Source organism: Solanum lycopersicum, chromosome 9 (assembly GCF_036512215.1).
Source record: "Solanum lycopersicum chromosome 9, SLM_r2.1".
In the NCBI taxonomy this organism is placed as follows: domain Eukaryota; kingdom Viridiplantae; phylum Streptophyta; class Magnoliopsida; order Solanales; family Solanaceae; genus Solanum; species Solanum lycopersicum.
The window spans coordinates 47,108,810-47,131,106 of NC_090808.1; the positions used below are offsets into that span (position 1 = coordinate 47,108,810).

At 34.8% G+C, this 22,297-nt stretch overlaps 1 protein-coding gene across 1 annotated transcript; it reads left to right on the forward strand.

Moving 5' to 3' along the window:
- The first annotated feature begins 272 nt into the window (after positions 1-272).
- LOC138338540 (uncharacterized) lies at positions 273-4,115 on the forward strand. Its single transcript, XM_069289514.1, has 8 exons — positions 273-501; positions 598-744; positions 865-1,188; positions 1,414-1,979; positions 2,100-2,531; positions 2,601-3,208; positions 3,369-3,723; positions 3,765-4,115. The coding sequence occupies exons 1-8, from the start codon at positions 273-275 to the stop codon at positions 4,113-4,115; spliced, it is 3,012 nt and encodes a 1,003-aa protein (XP_069145615.1).
- Positions 4,116-22,297: the final 18,182 nt, after the last annotated feature.

The following is a 22,297-nucleotide window of genomic DNA, read 5'->3' on the forward strand; positions in this document are numbered from 1 at the left end:
ATACACCTGTAATAAGTAATCCACTCTTTGTGTCAACTGCCCCGACTAACAGCATCCCGCAGCCAACGATGGTGCCCAAATCCAACAGCGATCCTCCGCCCAAAGTTCGGCGTGAGCAGAGTTACACTCTTGAAGAGACCACTAAAATTCCAAGTTCTCATCCCCACATTCATCATAATAGTTCCCCTGTTGAAATTGGGAGGATGGTCAAGAATGAGGAACATGAAGAAATGACTAAGAAAATGAAGAGTTTGGAATAGAGTATAAGAGATATGCAAGGACTAGAAGGCCACAAAGGCATCTCGTTCAGTGACTTGTGTATGTTTCCTCACGTCCATTTGCCTGCTGGTTTTAAAACTCCAATGTTTGAAAAATACGATGGTCACGGAGACCCCATAGCTCATTTAAAGAGATATTTCAACCAATTGAGGGGTGCAGAGGGCAAAGAAGAGTTACTTATGGCCTATTTTGGGGAAAGCTTAATAGGGATTGCATCTGAATGTTTCATAGATCAGGATATCACCAACTGGCACACATGGGATGATTTGGCTTGATGTTTTGTACAACAATTCCAATATAATATTGACATTGTTCCAGATCGCTCCTCGTTAGCCAACATGAGAAAAAAGACCGCGAAATATTTTCGTGAATATGCTATCAAATGGAGGGAACAAGCTGCTAGGGTTAAACCACCGATGAAGGAGTCAGAGATGATTGACGTTTTTCTCCAGGCGCAAGAACCTGGTTACTTTCACTATCTGCTTTCTGCCGTAGGGAAGACATTCGTTGAAGTTATTAAGGTAGGGGAAATGGTGAAAAATGGCATCAAGTCTTGAAAGATTGTAAGTCAATCTTCCTTAAAAGCCACAACACAAGTGCTTCAAAATGGTTCTGGAAATATTGGAGGGAAGAAGAGAAGGGAGGATGTGGCCACTGTTGTATCAGCGCTTAGGACTCATGTTCTAGGTAATTCCCCACAACACTATTTTCCTTCACAAGCTCCACAATATTCTATGCCATACACTCCATATCATGTTTTTAATGCACAACCAATTGCACCCCCTTCTTATCCACAATGGCGTGCACCAACTCCACAAAATCATCCACCACCCCCACAAGTTCATCAAAATACTGCTAGAATTCCTTTCCGTCCTAGACCACAATACAAAAAGGGAAATGGCGTCAAAGGTGAGTTCACTCCTATTGGGGAGTCGTATGCTAGCTTGTTCCAAAAATTAAGGACATTGAATGTTTTGAGTCTTATTGAGAGAAAGATGTCGAATCCTCTCCCGAGAAATTTGGATTATTCTCAACATTGCGCATATTGTTCTAATGCCCCAGGGCACAACATAGAGAGATGTTGGTATTTGAAAAGGGTCATTCAGGATTTGATCGATTCTAATTGAATTATAGTTGAAAGTCCGAGTGGACCCAACATCAATCAAAATCCATTGCCGAGGCATACTGAAACAAACATGCTGGAAATGATGAAGGGTCATGAAGAGTTTGCATCTCTGTATAAGCCAATCCTTAGGGTTGGAACTGGCATTGAGAAGTCAGCAAATGTTGTTGATCTAACAAAAATGATGCCTTTAGGAGCGGAAAGTGTGTTAGAAAAGCTGAGTCCATCAAACACACTCATCTTAACTGTGAAAGGAGCCCTTGAAGATGTTTGGGCAAGTCCGAGTAAGGCAAAGTCATTTGTTCCAAAAAGGCCAAACAAGCCTATCTTGATCGTGCGAGGGGCCTATATTCCTCCTGTGATTATCAGGCCAGTATCCCAGCTCCCAATGACTAACCCCAAAGTTGTTCCTTGGAACTATGAGCCTACTGTCGTGACATACAAGGGAAAAGAAATTGACGAAAAAATAGATGAAGTAGGAGGAATAACCCGTTCAGGAAGATGTTATGTCCCGATAGAGTTAAGGAAAACTAAAAATGACCAAACACAAATAAAGAGTCCGGTCACTGAAGGAGAGGCAGAGGAATTCCTAAGGAAGATGAAACTATCAGACTAGTCCGTGGTGGAACAATTAAGAAAAACTCCAGCCCAAATCTCTTTGTTGTCTTTGCTAATACATTCTGATGAACATCGTAAGGCTGTATTGAAAATTTTGAATGAAGCACATGTTCCTAGTAAAGTTACAGTGTGTCAGTTAGAGAAGATTGCTGGGAGAATATTTGAGGTAAACCGCATCACCTTTTCAGATGATGAACTACCCAAAGAAGGTACAGGACATAACCAAGGCCTACATATCACTGTAAAGTGTGAGCTTTCATATGTCACTCGAGTTCTAATTAATGGAGGATCTGGAGCAAATATTTGTCCTTTATCAACTTTACAGAAATTGAATGTTAGTGCTGAAAGGGTCCGACCCAATAATGTATGTGTTAGAGCTTTTGATGGGTCAAAAACAGATGTTATTGGTGAGATAGAGCTCGTACTAACCATAGGGCCTGTGGATTTCGCTGTGAATTTTCAAGTGTTGGATATCAATGCGTCCTACAATCTATTGTTGGGGAGGCCATGGGTGCATAGGGCTGGAGCAGTCCCCTCAACGTTGCATCAAATGTTTAAGTTTGAACACGACTGACAAGAGGTAATTGTTCATGGTGAAGGGGATTTGTCAATCTACAAAGACTCTTCCTTCCCTATTATCGATGCGGATAATGAGAATGAGGCACTAGTTTATCAAACTTCTGAGGTAGTGGTTATTGAGCATGTCCCCGAGGGGAGTGTCATTTCAAAACCAAATATGCCCATCACATCTGTAATGGTGGTGAATGAATTGCTGAAACATGGGTTTGAGCCGGGTAAAGTCTTTGGAATCTGCTTGCAAGGAAGAGCTTATCATGTGAGTCTACGAAAGAGCAACGGTACTTTTGTCTTAGGCTACCAACCTAGAGTCGAGGACAAAATGAAGGAAAAGAAGCATAAGAGAGATGTATGGTCACTTACCAAGCCTATACAACCAATCTACAAATCTTTCATGAAAGCTCGCGCAACAGAATCTTATCAATCATCTTTTCCAGAGCCAGCGATGAAAGTTAGCGAAGAAATGATCAACTATTTTCAAGATTTATTTGTCGAGGTTGATATGGAGGAACTCGGAGAAGGCACTAGCGACAGAGATGTGCAATTCATTGGTCCTGATGTCAGTCTAAACAATTGGGAGGCCACCCCTCTCCCCGTTAAAGACGAGTCTTGGTAGTCTGTCTTGTTTTTTCTTTTGTAATCCGATTCATTCAAGAATTGTAATTTGGATTTATCTTGTCGTTTTATTTCAAACATTTTATTTCCCTTCTAAATAGGATGTAATTGCATCTTTATTTCAGTCTAATATATTTGTTCGTTTTCTTTTATACAGTTCATTCTATGCCGATTCTAGTGATATGACATGCATGCAGAATTTTTTGCCAGATCTTAATATCCAATCTAATTTTCTACCTAATATTGAAATAATAAGTCAAGAAATCGAATATGATGAAGACAGAGTATTTGAGGAAGTAAAGAGGGATTTCAATCATTTTGAAAATAGGTCAAATCCAAATATGAGTGAAACTGAGACGATAAATTTGGGGGATCAGGAAATCATTAAGGAGACTAAGATAAGTGTACATGTTCGACATCAAAAGCACGATATGATCCAGGCCCTTCTTGATTACAAAGATGTTTTTGCGTCATCTTGTGATGACATGTCTGGATTAAGTACTGACATGGTTGTAAGTTGCCAATTGATCCTAATTTTCCTCCAATAAAGCAGAAGTTGAGAAAACTCAAAACTGACACGAGTGTAATAATTAAAGTGGAGATCACAAAGCAACTTGAGGCCAAAGTCATTGAAGTCTCTCAATATCCTTCTTGGTTAGCCAATATCATACCCGTCCCTCAGAAAGACGACAAAGTTCGAATGTGTGTTGATTATCGTGATTTGAATAAGGCAAGTCCAAAAGATGTTTTTCCTTTGCCTAACATCGATATTTTATTGGGTAGTTGTGCTAAACATGAGGACGCATTTTGCCACATCATGCCGAAACCAAAGGCAAATTTTCTCCAAATTGGAGAGGACCATTCGTTGTTAAAAGGGTATTACCCAATGGTGCTCTTTATTTAGCAGATATAGAAGGCAAAGTGACAGAAACGATCGTCAATGCTGATACTGTGAAAATATATTACATATGATTGAGTTTCGACATTAGAAACCCTTATGTTTGGGCTCGACATTTCAAGGGTTGATTCAATGGGATCTCTTGGTTATGCTGTGTCCTTGACCTTTCAAAAAAATAACAACAACAAAAACAAAAACAAAAAAAAACAAAAACAAAACAAAACAAAACAAGAAAAATTGCCTGAACTACGTTTGACCTGATTCTTGTTTCGGCAAGATACGTAGGCAGCCCTAATATTGGGTTCGGTTCAACCAAATACAAATCCAAAAATTCATATTGTAGTATACTGGGGCAAAAGTCGTTTGTTTATTTATTCGGTCTCTCATCTCATAGCTCAAAATCAACCCCATCATCTAAAGTCAAAAAAAAGTCTTTGCATCAGCCCTTGATATGTCGAGAATAAGTTGGTTAAAGATAGGTAAAAATCCTGAATGGGCACCATAAGACAAATGTGAGTAAAAAGAAATAAAAATGAGAGAGTCGTATTGGTGAAAACCCTAAGTGGGCACCGTACGGCGAAAAGGAGTTGAATATAAGAGAGTCTTATTGGTGAAAATCCTGACATGCACCATAAGGCAGACGTGAGCTGGAGCAATTAACATGATTGAGTTTTAGCAGCAAAGACCTTCGTGAATACCACAAAGTCTATAAGGGTTCAGATTATTTATGGCTTCATTAAGTGTTGGGATTCCACATCAAGATTGAATAATCAATAATGGTTGATGAATAGATTGGATAGCCAAGTCTGGAAATCAATTCAAATTGCATGGCATGATCAATAGACTCGGCTCCCACACTCAGATAAGTTTTTCTTTCTTCTTCTAAAAAAAAGAGTCTTCATCAAATCTTTTCTTTTATTCTCATATAGTTCGCAATTTTCTTATACTTTTTTTCGTCACCTTTTTGTATGTATTTAAGTCGAGTCTTTGTCAAAAAAAAAACTATGAAGGAATTTCAAGACTCGCTACCAAGTCTCTAATTGGTACTAGACAAAGCATCAGGCTATTGAGTTAATCTGTCTTCAAGTGTTGAATTCAAAAATTCTCTGATCTTATGAAGGCTAAACAATGAGTGTTGTGAGATAAAGACATTGGATTTAGGTCCCAAAGTAAGCAAATTCGGATGAAAGTAATATCATGTGATTGATGTTCGAGGGCATTGGGAGAAGTTCCTACCTTTGTGTGAGTTCTCTTATAATAATGGTTATCACTCTAGGATAGATATCATACTATTTGAGGCACTCTATGGGAGGGGATGTAGATCATCCATATGATGGCTTGATGCTAGATATGGGAAGACTTAAGGGATATATTTATTAAAGGATGCTCAAGATAAGGTGAAAAGTAGTCAACCTAAGCTTCTAGCAGCCGAGAGTAGACAAAAGAAGTATGCGGATCATAGTTTAAGAGACATGGCATTTCAAACCGGTGAGAATGTTATTCTTAAGGTATCACCCATGAAAGGGGTGATTCAATTTTGCAAGATTGGTAAGCTAACTCCATGATACATTGGTTCCTTTGAGGTTCTTGATTATGTAGGACCGGTGGCGTATAGATTGGCTTTACCTCCTAATTTATCGAGGGTTCATCCGGTATTTCATCTGTCCTTTTTTAAAAGATATCACGGTGACGATGATTACATAATTTAGTGGAAATTAATTGTGTTAGACAAAGACCTTCAATATGAGAAAACACCGATTGAAATTCTTGATCATGATGTGCTCAAGTTTAGGACCACAGAGATTAAGTCAATGAAAGTTCAATGGAAGAATCGTCCCGTTGAGGAAGCTATGCGGGAAATTGATAAGGACATGCGATACAAGTATCCACAATTGATCATCAATTCAGGTACTACTCCATTCCTTCTTTAGCCTATTTTTTGTAAGTTTGTCACTCATGGACAAGTGATGGGTAAATTGTTGTTTATTGTAACGAACAATTTCCATCTTTATATAAAATCCGAAAGGGAAAGTTCTTTTGTTGGAACACTTTTTCGTAATATTTAGAATTTTCCCAGCATAGTCCAAATTTTGATGAAATTGGAGTAATTAAGGTGTAGGAAAATCTGGTATCAATTGGGTGAATTGTTTCTAATTTTAATAATATGAGGGGACAGTTAACTCGTTAAGAAATATGTACGAATTTACATAATTAAATTCAAGCGAGTAGAACTCCCGGTATCTTAATGTGAACGGGTTTTTGTGACCGTGATTGGTTAAAGGTGTTTTGTAAAATGGGGGTCTTAGAAAAAATTAAATAGCTCAATGTGTCATCCAAGCCACTCTGACGCTAGATTTGGTTGCTCTAGGGAGTTAGTGTAGCGGGGTGAGAGTCGTTGTGGCAGGCTAAATGCCATAAAAGTCGTAAATAAACCCTAAAATACCTTATTCCGCACTTGTTGAGTTTTAGAGCTGAGGAACGAGCCCCAAGAGACTCTTAACAGTTCTCAACCATTTTTAAGTCTAAAGGTAAGTTTTTCACTCCCCGAATCCATTTTTGAGTTGTAAAATCTAATTTCTAGGGTTATTATCGATAGGGAAGGCTTTGATTTAAGAATTATAGTGGAAAGCCCCTAGTTTGGATACTCGAGATCACAAAAATGATCTAGAATTGTTAAAATTTGTAGTAATCTATGTAATTAGTGATTGTTTATTGATTCCCATATTATATATTTTGTGTATGCATGCTATCATTATGTTGCATTGACTTATGTTTCACTTAACGGGATAGCCGCGTGATTCTACCAGTACTTGGTAGTTGTATACTAATACTTCACTTGTTCTTATTTTTTTTTAGTATAGACATCTTCAAGCAGCTATTGACAAGCCTCGTCTAAAGGATCAGTGATACATCTGCATTAAAGGGTGAGTTAGTTCTTTGGGACGTCCTTGGATTCCCTTTAAGTCTCTATCTACACCTTCAGACTTAGTCTAGTTCTTTAGATACTTCTAACATGGTTGTGTTGTACCCATTTTCCTTTTAAACTAATGGATCCTTTTAGAATTTTAGTACGTTAACTTTCAGGTTCTATGTCATTTACTTCCACATTGTTTAGTTTGTTGTTAGATTCTTGTTGAAGTTTATGGAAACTTTGTTATTTAGTTATTTAAACCTACTTTCGTAGGTGAAGTAGATTAGTTGGTTAGTATTTATGGTTCTCCCACCGAAGGGTGATTCTTGCCACTCACGACGATCGGGGTCCTGACGAAGTTCACTTTAACCAGAAGCGAATTCATATTAATGTAACATTGTGTTAGCAAAGGCCAAGTATAACTTTTGAGTAGAAGAGAATAGTATTCACGAGGTGATAGATCTAAGATATGTTTATGATTTTGAAGGGATTACTGATGATATTTAGAGGGTTATAGAACAAATTAGGAAATGATGTATAATAAGGTAAATAGTGCTTAAATTGATAAAGGAAATGTGAAGGTAATTTGTAATTAGGTATACTCGGAAATAAAGATTGACTATTTGTGATGAGGTCTTAGTTGTCCATGTTTCTTAATTTAATTTGTAAATATAAAGTAGTATAGTATCTGAGTAATCATACTAATATTCCTATTTAGTACTAAACCCTAAGCTTGAACTTTTCTAAGGGTTTAGTGATAAAAAGGATTGTCACATGAGGTTAATGATGTTAGTTTAGAGATCCGATCTAGCAGGTTTTACATAATTTAGTCAAGGAATTAAGATTCTCCTTTTTTTTTTATAAATGTGAGTGGTACAAGTGTGCTATTGTGACTCTTAGATTAGAACAATGAGGTGTGACTATGTCATTAGATTAAAAAGCGCATGAAGAGGTGTACCCTAGATTGTATGTAGTGAATTAAGAATTCAAGCTAAGTTTATGATTTTTCGTGGATCCATAGATAGTATAGTTGGGTTTTTAATGATGGGTAGGCTGCTGTAAGGATTATTTATTACCCTTAGGAGTTTGGTAGAAGAGAGTTTACTTAGCCTTGCCAATGACGAGCCTCCTTAATATTGTCATGCCCCGAGAGCACCCCCTAGATGTGACACGGCGTACTTGACCTCTGAAAAGGTGTCATACAATCCCTTAGTATCATAACATAGTAGATAAAATTGAAAATACGGAACAAGTTAAACTTTTACAATTGAAGTAATATTTCAATAAAAGCAACAAGTGCAAGACTTCACTAAAAACCTTTGTCTTAAACCATCTATATAATACTCATGAATAATATTCTTTGGACGCAACTCATTAAAAGTCAAAAAATATATAGAAATGACCTAAAGGTAAAGTGTATGTTGTCCTCAAAGTTATGAGGACCCATCAAGATCTTCAACTTATTCTAAATCCTTAAAACCTAGACTTTGAAGCACTCAAGCCTCCAGCCCTGCATTTTGTTAGGATGTAGACAACATTGTTGCTAATAAATGTACCAAGTATGAAAGCTAACACAACATCATAAGAGCATCTCAAATGGTTAGTAAACATAATCCTATACGCATAAAAGATAATAACATGGTCATAATAAAAGCATCATATTCATAGAATGGTCTCCAACATAAGCTTATATAAACATAAGTCAAAATAAGACATAGTTAATGATCATAGGAGATAGTGCATAATCATGTAAGTATAATTGTCCCTTAATCATCCAAACTATAATAGCACCATTCTCAAATAACTACAGAAACATACATGTGCAAAGCAAGAATAACATCTCATACTACTACCAAAGCATAGTATCCCATTTTGTTCATCCTAATCATATTCCAAGTTGATGGTTTAGTCATAAGCTACTTCACTTTAAGGGCACCATAATCATAGGTAACATCAAATCAAACTTGTGCAATGCATGAAAGACAACCCATATTACCCTTCAAGCATAGTCTTAAACTCATTCGAGTCACATTAATACTCCTCAGGTCTTACTATAAGCTATCTTCATATAGACAAGCAAACTACCACCTTAGTCAATCATATCTTGGAAAGAACCTATAACAACGACCCAATCTAAGTCTTACTACATCAGGGAACCCTTCACAACTAGCCTTAAGTCATACTTGTTCCATGTATGTATAGCTCTCGTACTATTACCCATACTAAGTACTCCTATAAACCACCATAAAGGTTCACTAGTTGGGGACTAATCCCCTTATTGTATTCCCTATTCATCTTTCTAAAATAAATAGGTTAAGATAAGCTAACTACCTTCGAAGACACACTAACATGTAAGTTCAAGGTATTCTAAGAAGGTTACAAGTCTCCCATCCTAACTACCATGAAATAGTCCTAAACCAACTAAGTCATGTTACCCTTACAAGTTTAATAAAATACAAATGCAAGCTATCCATAGGTTAGAATTATTCTCAACCCTATGTTATCCTTAGGAGAGTATAAGTCCTAAATCCCAAGCTACCATAACTAACCTAACTCAACCTATCCTTGAAATGCACTTTACAATGTAAGTCAAGCTACACATAAAAGAGTATGGATCCTTAATCCTAAGCTACCATAGGAGAGTATAAATCCTCTAACCCAAATCCACCATGAAATGGTCCTGGAAAAACCAAGTTAAGATACCATGAAGAACATCTAAATAATCCTAGCTCAAGAGACCCATATGAGAGTATAAATCCTTAATCCTAATCTACCATGACTAACTCATTCTACACCTGACATCCATCCTACAATGCTAACCCAAGCTATCATTAGGAGAGTATAAATTCTCAATCCGAATCTATCCTATCTTTGTCTTATCATTAGGAGAGTATAAATTCTCAATCCGAATCTATCCTATCTTTGTCTTATCTTTCCAAGTCAAGCTACACTAGAAGGGATCGTATATCAGAACTTCAAGCCACTCTAATATAACATGTTTTAATTAATTTTAGGTTATTAAGTCAGCTAGAATCCTTATATTTGAGAGAACTTGAATCTCCTAGCATATTCATGTCTATGAGGGTAAGAGAGAGAGAGAATAGACCACAAGATCACATCATATTCACTTCATCCCTAAAGACCTAACAAGGATTGCTACAAGCCCTACTTTCAAGCTGAACTTCATTCTATTATGATCCATGTCTAAATTAATATTCATGTCTATGAGTGTAAGAGAGAGAGAATAGACCACAAGATCACATCATATTCACTTCATCCCTAAAGACCTAACAAGGATTGCTACAAGCCCTACTTTCAAGCTGAACTTCATTCTATTATGATCCATGTCTAAATTACAAGACATTAAATCACATTGTTCATTAGAAGGTGATTCTAGTCATAGTTGATCATAAAGGTTAAATTCTAACATTACAATTCAAGATCCTTCTTATTCAATCATGTCTAGTTAAATTCTTAATTATATGATCCTAACTATTAATTAGATGATCCTAACTGTGATCAATTATCAGTTAAGACGTTGATTTAGGAAGATCACTTTAGAACCTTCAACCTTGCTTCTTATGGGATAAACCTACAATGATCACGTTCATAAATTTTGATTAGGGTTTATCATATAATTACATGAATTCATCATATTATCATTCAACAAAGCTAAATAAATCATAATTGGATTATATCCACTACATTGGAATCATACCCAAGCCCTACCCACAATGCCAGCACAACCCTAACTAGAATTTGGGTTTTTGACTTTTATTAGGGGAAAACTAAGGGTTTCCATGGGTGGAGGAACAAATGGATGATTAAGCTTCATGGATTAAATCATTTCCCTAATTAAAGCTTGAATAAATGGTGAAACTTCACCTAGCATCTCCTCCTCCTCCTCCTCCTCCTCCTCCTCCTCCTCCTCCTTCTTCTTCTTCTTCTTCTTCTTCTTCTTCTTGTTCCTCAACCTAAAGAGAATTCCTTAAGAGTAATTTGGGTTCTTAAAATTGAATGAGTTAAAGTTATTAGTTTACAATCAATTAAGCTTATATAGGTCGTAACTTAACTAGCTAACCAACCTATATTAACCCGTAATTGTATAACTAATCGATTACCAAACACCTAACTAAAATAAATTACTTAAAACTGGAAACACCTACACCCCTCCACCTACGGACTGTAGGAGAAGTTACTGTACGTCAACCACCTTTGTGGTTTGCACCCGAGGATCAGCTTTGTAGGAGTGGTGCATGACTTGACTTACGGGGTGTAGACCAACCTACTGGTCATGAATTGCAACCATCAACCAAGTTGTTTTGAAATCTCTTTGGTCAGTGTTAGGGTCCTCCTCAAGGACCCCTTGGTGGTATTTGGGGAGTCGTACCCGGACCCCTTAAACTCCTATTGTAAGTACGGAAACCATTTTTACAAGCTTTTACCATCATATTATACTCCAAAACTCTTGCCAAAGACTATAGAACTCACTAACTCAAACTCACTAAATTCCAAGGTTTTACATTATCCCCTATTTGGGAATATTCTTCTGAGAATGACACTTTAAAAACTTCTTAAATTAATTTTTTGTACTTAGCAACCCATTATGCATAACTATATCTACTTCAGATAATCAAGGAAGAAACTTCAACTCCAAGTTAAACACATTCCATGCAATACAAGGGAGTAGGAACTACCTCAACTAACCCAAAATGCATCAAATTCTATATCTACTCATATTCAAGAAGGAACTAACATCTCCTAGCTAAAGCATGCTCAACAAACACATCATGGATCCGAAATGCAAATTACTTCTTGTAAAGCATTTGTTCAAGGAGGAATCTTTTAACTCCAAGATATGCTCAAAACCAACTCATGAAGTCTATATGCAAATCTTAAAATGAACTACAACATGAGGACACAATGCAATTAAGTTCTTTCTAACAAGACCATATCACTTTCATGAACATCAATATGAGTAAATCATTGAAACATATAAATCACATAATTACCCCACTAGATAGGCATAATATCCCCCACTTGGTACTAAGACTACACAACATATTCCAAACATCAAGGATACTAAAAGCAACATCAAATCCAACATAACAAGTCAGAAAATCCAAGAAATCCATAAATCTACTAAAAAATGAAACACATACTTGAAGGGACATGAGGAGATCACTCTTGATCTTCTCTAGATTAGAGAACATAAAACGTGTTCTTCTTTTGAGGCTCCACATCCCTACTTCTAGACACAACTTGCCTGCCTTCTCTTCTTGTACCTTTATCATTAGGGCGATCATTCATCATGTGGTCACTCTCACCAAAACTATAGTAACCCTCTCTACTGGCCAAACACCAACCCTCATGCCTCTTTCTACACCTAGCATAAGAGAGCCATTGGGACTTATTACCCATCCCTTGAGCCCTTGGGGGTAGACACCCTCTCATTCTTATGCTTAGAAGCATTAGAAAAACCTTGTCTTGGAAAACTTTTGTCAAATTCTAGAACGACCATGCCCATAAGACCTATCATGAAAGGAATTATCACCATCCAACATAGAATGTTTTATTTTTGTATCGCTCTCTTTTTTGAGTTTTAAATACTCTATTTATTGGTCAAACGTCGTAAGACATGACATATCTATATCATCAACAAGCATTGTCATACGATATTCTTCTTTTACCATATCGGACGCCCCTATCATAAACCTATTCATCAAATCCCTTGGTTTATCTACCAAGCTTGGAGCATACATAGACAAAAGGGTGAATTTCAAAGAGTTCTCCTTAATATGAAATTCTACCTTTCAGGAGGTTGATGAATTTTCCCAATTTAGCCTCCCTCAACTACTGGGGGAAGAACCTATCTAGAAATTCCAACTTAGAAGTTTCCCATTCTATAGGAACCACTCTTGTCGGCCTACTTTATTTCCATTCCTCATAATAAATTTGGTCTATATCCTTCAATTTATAGGCGGCTAGTTCTGCTTTTTCAATGGAAGCCATCCCATGATTGCAAGAACCTTATAAACTCCTCTATGAACCCATTTGGATCTTTTTCCACTTTGGAGACACTAAACTCTGAATGGTTAGCACTTCGCTATTGGCTTGTGTAGTCAAGGCTTGAGCTAATAATTGCATGCAATCCCTAAACTCTTCAAGAGTGGCATTCCCAATTGGAGGGCCATTTGGAGCTTAAGAAAGATCTTGTGGTGGGACTTGGTTAGGAACTTGAAGAGGAACCTCTTGCTCCCTATACCTTTCTCAACTCTCCTAGCATAAGCCTTAGTATTTTCCATTACTTAAAAAAGCATAGGCAAATATTAGAAGAAGGACCTACTAGCGCTAAACTTTTATGGCACAACTAAGAGAATGAAGAAATGATATTTTTTCCTAAGAATCTCATAGCTTCCTATTCAAAAATATTTCGCGACTCACACCCATTAATTAGACTCTACTAGACGTGGTTTTAGACATCCTAAAATTATCCCAAAGATATGCTTTGATACCAAGTTTTTCACGCCCCTAAAGCATCCTATAGACATGACACAACTTACTTGACCCCGAAGGGGTCTCATACAAGACCTTAGCATCATAACATAGGAAATACAATTGAAAAAATGGAACAATTTAAAAATTTTACAATTGAAGTCACATTTCAATATCAACAAGCAAAAGACATTACTAAAAACCTTTGTCTCAAACCATCTAGATAATACTTGTCTTTTGCTAAAAACCTTTGTCTCAAACCATCTAGATAATACTCATGAATAATAGTCTTTGGTACGTAACCCATTAAAAGTCTAAAAACATATATAAATGACATAAAGTTAAAGTGAATGTTGTTCGCAAAGTTATGAGGACTCACCAAGATCTTCAAATTCTTCTAATTCTTCGAAACATAGCTTTCAAAGCACTCAAGCCTCGAACCCTAAATTTTGTTAATATGTAGAAAATATATGTTAGTAAAAAATGTACCAAGTATGAAAGATAGCAAAACATCATAAGATCATCTCAAATGGTTAGTCAACATAAGCCATAAGCATAATAGATAATAACATGATCATAATATATTCATCATAGTTAGAGCATAGTTTCCAACATAATCTTCATATAAACATTAATCAACATTAGACATAGATAATGAGCAAAAGACATAAGTCACGATCTTATAAGAACAATAAAACCTTTTTCATCCATTCCATAACAGAACCATTCTTATGTAACTTCAAAATCATACATGTGCAAAGCAAGAATAGTATCTCATACTACTACCCAAGCAAAGTATCCTTTTTTGGTAATCTTAGTCATAGTCTACATGCATGGTTTAGTCATAAGCTTTTTTCACCTTAAGGGAACAATAATTCTAGGTAACATCAAAGCACACTTGTCCAATGCATGAAAGGAATCCATACTACCATTCACACCAAGCATAGGCCTAAAGTCATTCTAGTCACATTCACCCTCCTTAGGTCTTATTATTTGTCATCTTGATATAGATAAGGGAATGACTACCTTAGTAAATCATATCATGTAAGGTATCTATAGAAATAGCCCAAGCTAAGACCTACTACATAAGGGAACCCTTCACAACTAGCCTCAAGTCATACTTGTGCCATGCATGGATAGCATCCCATACTACTACCTACACTAAGTACTCTTATAGACTACCATGAACGTTCACTAGTTGGGGACTAATCTCTCTATTCTATTTACCCTTTTCAAGGCTACCAAGGAATAACCCTATAATAGGATAGACCATGTATCATATTTCAAATATAACTAGGTTAAGCTAAGATAACCACCTTGGAAGACACATTTACGTGTAAATCTAAGCTATTATAAGACGGTTACAATTGTCCCATCTTAACTACCATGAAATAGTTTTAAATCAACTAAGTCATGTTACCCTTACAAGTCTACTAGAATACAAATGCAAGCTATCCATTGGGAGTATGATTCTCACCCCTAAGCTATCCTTAGGAGAGTATGAGTCCTCAATCCTAAGCTACCATGACTAACCTAACTTAATCTATCCTTGAAAGTCACTTTACTATGCAAGTCAAGCTACACTTAAGAGAGTATGGATCCTCAATCCTAAGCTACCCTTAGGAGAGTACAAATCCACTATCCCAAAACTACCATGAAATGATCTTCACCAAACCAAGTCATGATACCATGAAAAATATCCTGACAATTCTAGTTCAAGCTACCAGTAGGAAAGTATAAATCCTCAATACTAGGCTACCGTGACTAACTCATGCTACACTTGATATCCATCCTACAATGATAGCACAATCTATCCTTAGGAGAGTGTAAATCCTCAATCCCAATCTATCTTATCTTGTTCTTGTCTTGCCAAGTAAAACTACACAAGAAGGGACCATATATCATAACTTCAAGACATTCTAATCTAACATGCTTTGATTAAATTTAGGTTATTAAGTTAACCTAGAATCCTTCTATGTGAGAGAACTTGAATCTCCTAACATATTCATGTCTAAGAGTGTAAGAGAAAGAGAATACACTAGAAGACTACATCATATTTACTTCAACCTCGAATCCCTAACAAGGATGTATACAAGCCCTAATTTCAAGCTTAACTTCATTTTGTCAAGATCCATGTCTAAATTACAAGCAAGTTAATCACATTGTTCATTAGAAAGTGATTCTAGTCATACTTGGTCATAAAGGTTTAATTCTAACATTACAACTCAATATCCTTCATATTAAATCCCTTCTAGTTCTATTCTTAGTCAGATGATCCTAACTATGATCAATTAGAATTCAAGACATTAATTTAGGAAGATCACTTTATAACCTTTAACTTTGCTTGTAATGGTATAAACCCACAATGATCACATTCATCAATTTGGATTAGGGTTCATAATAAAATCAAATAAATTCATCATATTATCATTAAACAAAGCTAAAAAAATCATAATTGAGTGATATCCACAACGTTGGAATCACACCCAAGCCCTACCCACAACGCCAGCACAACCCTAACTAGAATTTGGGTTTTTTACTTCTACTTGGGGAAAATATAAGGGGTATCTATGGGTGGAATAACCTATGGATTATTAGGCTTTATATCTTCAATAACATCCCAAAATAATCTTGCATCAATGGTGAAACTCGATCTAAGTTGCAGCCCCAACTCCCTCTTTTCTTCTTCTTCTTCTTTGTTCCTAGAGAGAGAAATTCTTGAGAGTAATTTGGGTTATTAAGTTGAATGAGATAAATTAATTATATTAGGGTCCATTAAGCTTATATAGTTGTTATCAATTCCCAAACACCTAACTAAAACTAAATTACTTAAAAATGGTAGCACCTATGACCTTCCACCTACGAACCGTAGGTGGAGCTATTGGGCGTCGACATCTTTCGTGTTTTGCAACAGAGTCTTAGATTTACAGGACAGGTTCAGGACTTCACCTACACCTTAGACCTACGGGGCGTAGACCAAGTTACCCACCATGAATTGCAACCATGAACCAAGTTGTTTTGACATCCTTTTGGGTAGTGTTAGGGTCCTCCTCAAGGATCCCTTGGGTTTTCTTTGAGGAGTCCTACCCGGATGTTTAAGCCCTAATACTCATATGCTAAGTATGAAAACCATTTTCACAAGTTTTAAATCTTTTAAGACACTCTAAATTTCTTGCTAAAGACTCTAGAACTCACTAGTTCCACTCACTAAATTTTGGGGTGTTATAAATATAGTTTGAATTCCATATATCTAGGTAGATATAAAATTAAAAGCGCGGTATTATTTTTATATGATGGAGAAGTCAAACCAATATGATTTAGATTAAGTGGAGTTGTAAGCCAAAGATGGTAACATTTATAGAAAAACTTCTATTGAAGTAGTAAGACGTTAAGAAATGAAGCTTCTTTAAAAAAGTCCTAGAAGAAATCTTATTGCCCGCACATGGAGAGTTTAGTAGCCATAAGATTAGAATTTTCTGAATATTAGTGTAAAGCAAATATTTACTAGTTTAGAGAAGATTGAATAGATCCGTAGCTTTATAGTGTCAGCTTCAGACTTAATGGAAAGATGATAAAGATAAAAAAAATCAAGTCAATTGTTATGAATAAGATAGTGATGCATTAAAAAAGAGTTATAGTGTTATATAAATCCATTCATACTTTTGCATATTACTCAAAGTTCAGTTGTCATAACATCTGATTGATGTCCTTAGTATAAGCCTTATGTCCATGAACTGTGCTCACTTCAGATAGATCCACATCTATGCTCAGTTCTTAGAATAAAGGGCAAAGACTTCATACCCTTGATTTCAATCTTACTCCAGACAATTTAGATTCTTAGAAAGTTCATGTCATGACATATAATCTTGAAAGCTTATGTGAACGTTCGTGTCAAGTGTGCTCTAGTCTAGTTTTAAAACGTTTAGTCTGAATTAGTTCCACCTCTATTAGTAGACAAGTTCAGAAGTCGGAAAAATAGTAAGATTAATTCCATTTCTTTCCATGCTCTGTTCAGTTGTCATTTGAGGATGAATGATCCCAATGAGGATATATTGTAACACCCCAAAAATTTCTAAGCTAAGACCCAAATTATTTTGTAGCGCCTCACATCTTTACTCTTTATGTTTGAATCATTCATTAAAAGTATATGAGCTTGAATCTGGTTATTTTTTATATAGTCATGTGTTATAAAGTCCTTTACCAACTGTAGAAAGCGTATCTCGAGTGATCTAGGGTCAGAAGAGGTCTCAAACACAAAGCCAAGTTCAAAGCATTAATATTGTCTAAGTTCTTGCATTAATTCATAGGTCAACTTCAAAACACTCATATATCTCCGTATAAAATTAATAAGGCGATTATGAACTATAAATTTAAAGGCCTATGAGCCTTATTTCCAATGCCCCCAAGTTTGCCTTAGTATGAGTTTGGAGTAAAATGTTATGATTGTTTTACTGGAACATACCCAGGCTGAAAAATTGGGCGAACTCACGTGCTGAATTGATGATCTACCGAATGAGTTAGTGAATCACCAAATTAGCTCATATAATTTTTCTAAAAAACATAATCTTCTGTACATTTGAGCGATCACCAAATTAGCTCACATAATTTTTCTGAAAACCATAAGCTTCTGTCCATTTGAGCGATCTAAAGTTCTAATGGGAAATCAATTGAGTAATTTTGCTTAGGATAACTCCAGATCACCAACTTGACCAACATAATTCATTTAAATGTCATTTTCTTTGATTTTTTTTATGATTTTCTTATGTTTCTAGAAGGGTAATATTGGCCTTTTACTCTAAAATAATTTTCCTAAGTCTATCCTACAACCTAATAACATTATTATACGTATAATAACTTTAAAAATCTCTGATTCTCCTTCTTCCAAAGATCAAAAGCTCAAAGAAAAGGATTTCTCCAGTTTCTCAAGTTTTAAAGGCTCCAGGTTAAGGATTCTCCTTAAGAATCCTAAAGTTTTAAATCTAAGTTCTCTCTGACCTTCATTTATAAGATAATCGCAAGAGAGACCATATCTAGGGTTTTAAGTCTTGCAATCAAATTTTTCTTCAACCCTCTTCAAAAGTTTTGTTCTTCCAGATATGTAAGGCTATCATAATGTTGAAGTAGTTCATACTCACGATTTATATCTATTTTCAAATTAGTAAAAGAGTAATCTAGGGTTCTATTTTGATATTCTTGAGATGAGTTGGCATTGTTTCTGAGTTCTTGAGTTACTGATTATTGAATTCTATTTCCTGATTATTGAATTTTTATATCTTTTGTTAAGATTCTTGAGTTAATTAGAGGAGGTAAATTTAAAGATTTTTCAGGTGTGAAATTCCATTTTATTTGAGAAGTCAAGAATTTGCAGGGATTCTTTGATTCAAGGAAAGGAAGATCAAAATCTAATGCGAAAAAACAAAAATAGATATGATGGATGATGCATTGAACTTTTTTTTCTCAGTAAGGATGGCACAAATTATCTCTATTTAAATAAGAGGTAACAACCACAACGTTACACCTCCAAAACTATATGGAGCCCTTCTAAATGACCTAAAATATATTCTATGTTAGTCTTTCTTGGCTAGTTTACTAGACTATATTTTCTCATTGAAGTGAGTGAAAGAAGTTGTGATGCTTGTAAGTGTAATTACTAATTCGTGACTATAATAGTATAAAACGATACTATCCATTTACTAAATCATCCTGTTAATGTCTATTTTTACGCATGTGTCACAGGCCTTTTCGGACTGGCGCGAAGACAAGATTTTTTCAATTAAAGTGACGGTATTGACTAGATATTATTTTTAATTTTTTGGATTCTCTACTTGGAACTGAGTTCATGGTGTTCCAGTTCGTCTTTTTTGAATCTCTAATCAAAAGAAAAAGATTCTTTATTTTGATCTACTATTTAGAAATTTTGCTAAAGAATTCTGTTGATTGAGGGGAAGGTATTCGGCATCCCTCGAGTCGCGTGGTTCTAGCACAGTCGTTTTTATTGACTTATACTTATTTATACTATCATTTGGAAATTATTTTAAAGGCACTGATTTCTCTTATTTTTATTCGTTGAACTTTTATTTGATCTTGATTTAGATACATAACCGTATTTTTGGTCTTGACAAGCATAACTGCTCTCTTCTCTCGCGTGCATCACCTAATATTCTCTATCTACGAATTTTAGTTTAAATTTAATAAAGTTAACTGTTAAAAATATTTGTCCCAAGGTATGGCACCGCATCCTTGAATTTCTTTTAGTGTCTAAAAAAAATGTGTAACCACATTCTTAATTTAAACAATTTTTTTTGAAAAGGGTCATATGTCTCAATATTTATCTATTACAAGACATCTTAAGCATTTTATTAGCGATTAAGTTACATGGTTACTTTTTATATTGATGAATACTATTTAAATAATAAAAGTCTAAAATCTTAAACAAATACAAAAGTATTTCATATTCAAATTCGATGTAGATGCATTTACATTTTTAGTATTCCAACAAGCTATGATAAAAGCGTAAAAATGATGTAACTCTTCATCTCTTAAGTTTTTTAAAAATAAATATTTCTTAATTCTAGATAAGTTTGACAAACAAACTACTAGAATAATTCTTTCAGGCATTTAACTGAATATAACTACACTTAACTGATAGTAGCTATTATACAAGATGGAAGATAACATAGACTAAAATAATTGGTAAGTATTTCAATATTATAGCATCAAAGTTCAACATACACAAAATGTGATCAACTTCATAACATTGGTGAGTGTGATTGAAATTGTGGGGGTGATGTGAGTGGAAATGGGTAACGAGGTGAGGTAAGTGGTAAGTTATTTTTTAAAATAAACTATAATTAATATTAGATAATAAATATACAAGAATAAATGTATGGCTAGTCTAAATTATAATTAAGAAATACAACCTTATTATTAAACCTAGAAAATACATTATTTTTATAAATTTCCATTTCGTTTTTTTTAACAACAAACATAAAATTTACCTTAAAAAGTGATTTTATTCTTGTTATTTTCAAATCTTTTAAAATAAACTTAATAAAATAAAAATAAGGTAAAAATTATTTAATTTAAAATATTTAAATTCTAAAAATAATGTAAAATCTTATGTTCAGTCAAAAATTACGTGACTACAACATGAACCCCTTTTTCAGAGTATTCATTGAGATCTTATTCATGAACCCCTTTTTCAGAGTATCCATTGAGATCTTATTCATGAACCCCTTTTTCAGAGTATTCATTGAGATCTTATTGGAAATCTTTTAAACAAAACATAATTTCTTACACTAAGTTTTGAGAAACTAAAGAGGAGTTTGAGAAAGTTCTTAACCAAGGTTTATGCAAGAGCATAAAGTAATTAAGTGTTTCATGAATGTTTTATTTTTACATGAAGAAAGATAATATTATTTTGACAAAAGTTAAAAGAATTTTCACAAAGATTAAGTACAGAGTAGTTGCCTCTTAAACAGGCCTCTTTTGAGTAATTATCTTAACCAGTAATGTATTACTATATAGAGCAAAGAGAGATCTTGTTTTCAAAATGATCAATGAGTTTCAAAAATATTTTAAAGCAGTAACATCTTTAAGAAGATAGTTTGAGAAATTATCTCAAACCAGAGAAAGAGTATATTTTATACATTTGAGTGAGAATATATATTATTGTTAGTAGTATGGAGCACCGATATGGAGGATAGTTCATAAAACTTGCAACTCTCATAAACCATGTCTTGCCAACCTGAGCACATAATCATACTTTTTAGATGAATCCTTATTTCTTAGTGGATCCAGTTAGTTGAGACGTTTTTCATCTCGACATGATATAGGATAATTCTAGAAGCATGGATAAGACGGTGTATCATCACATAGCTCATAGTGATTATTATTAGTTAGAGAATCTCCCAAGAGAGTTAATGTGTATTTTTATATATCAATTATTTATGTTGAGTTCAGAGATGAGTAAGTATGTTGTAAGAATTTAGATGATTTATCTCATTTATTGCTTTACATTCAACTTGAGTTTAATTTTATCTATTGTAGTTCTTTCATTCAGTTATTTTACTTTGACTATATTACATACTCGTATATTCAAATGTACTCATGTCATTCGACCTGCATCTAATTATGATGTAGATACAAGTGTTCATGATCATTAACAAACACTTCTTTGAGATCACTCTACACTCCAACTAGATTCTGGTAAGTCTCATTGTATTACAGAGGACTTCACATTTACTTTCTAGCTAATTAGTAGTTTTTGAAATATCGTTAGTCTTGTCCTGACATCCTTTCTTACTGGTAGAGGCTACATAGCTAAAAAGTGTTGAGGTGTCTCTCTGTATTTAATTTCTTTTGAGTTGTTTCACAAACTATAAGTATTGGGTTTGCGTATTTTCCAAACTTTATAAGTTGAGTATTTTGGTTTAAAAGATTTAATTCTATCTTTAGCCTATTTTTGTCTGAGTTAGTTTTCTCCTTGTAGTAAGCCAGGATGAGAATTCTTTGGAGGACCAACAATGGTTCTTGAGTGCGGACCACGTCCATGATATAGACTCGAATTGTGATAGAATACTACTCCAAGTGCAAGGTTGATACTCATAGTGTGTTCTAGTAGTACAAAAATTTTAACATCTAGAATATTAATTGCATGAAATTTCTTAGTTGAACCTCTCTTTTAAGGTTAAAATATGGTGACACTTGCCCTCTATTGGTTGGTCTACACCCGAAAATGGGTAAGTGCACATTTTGTTGCATAACCAAATTATGATATGTA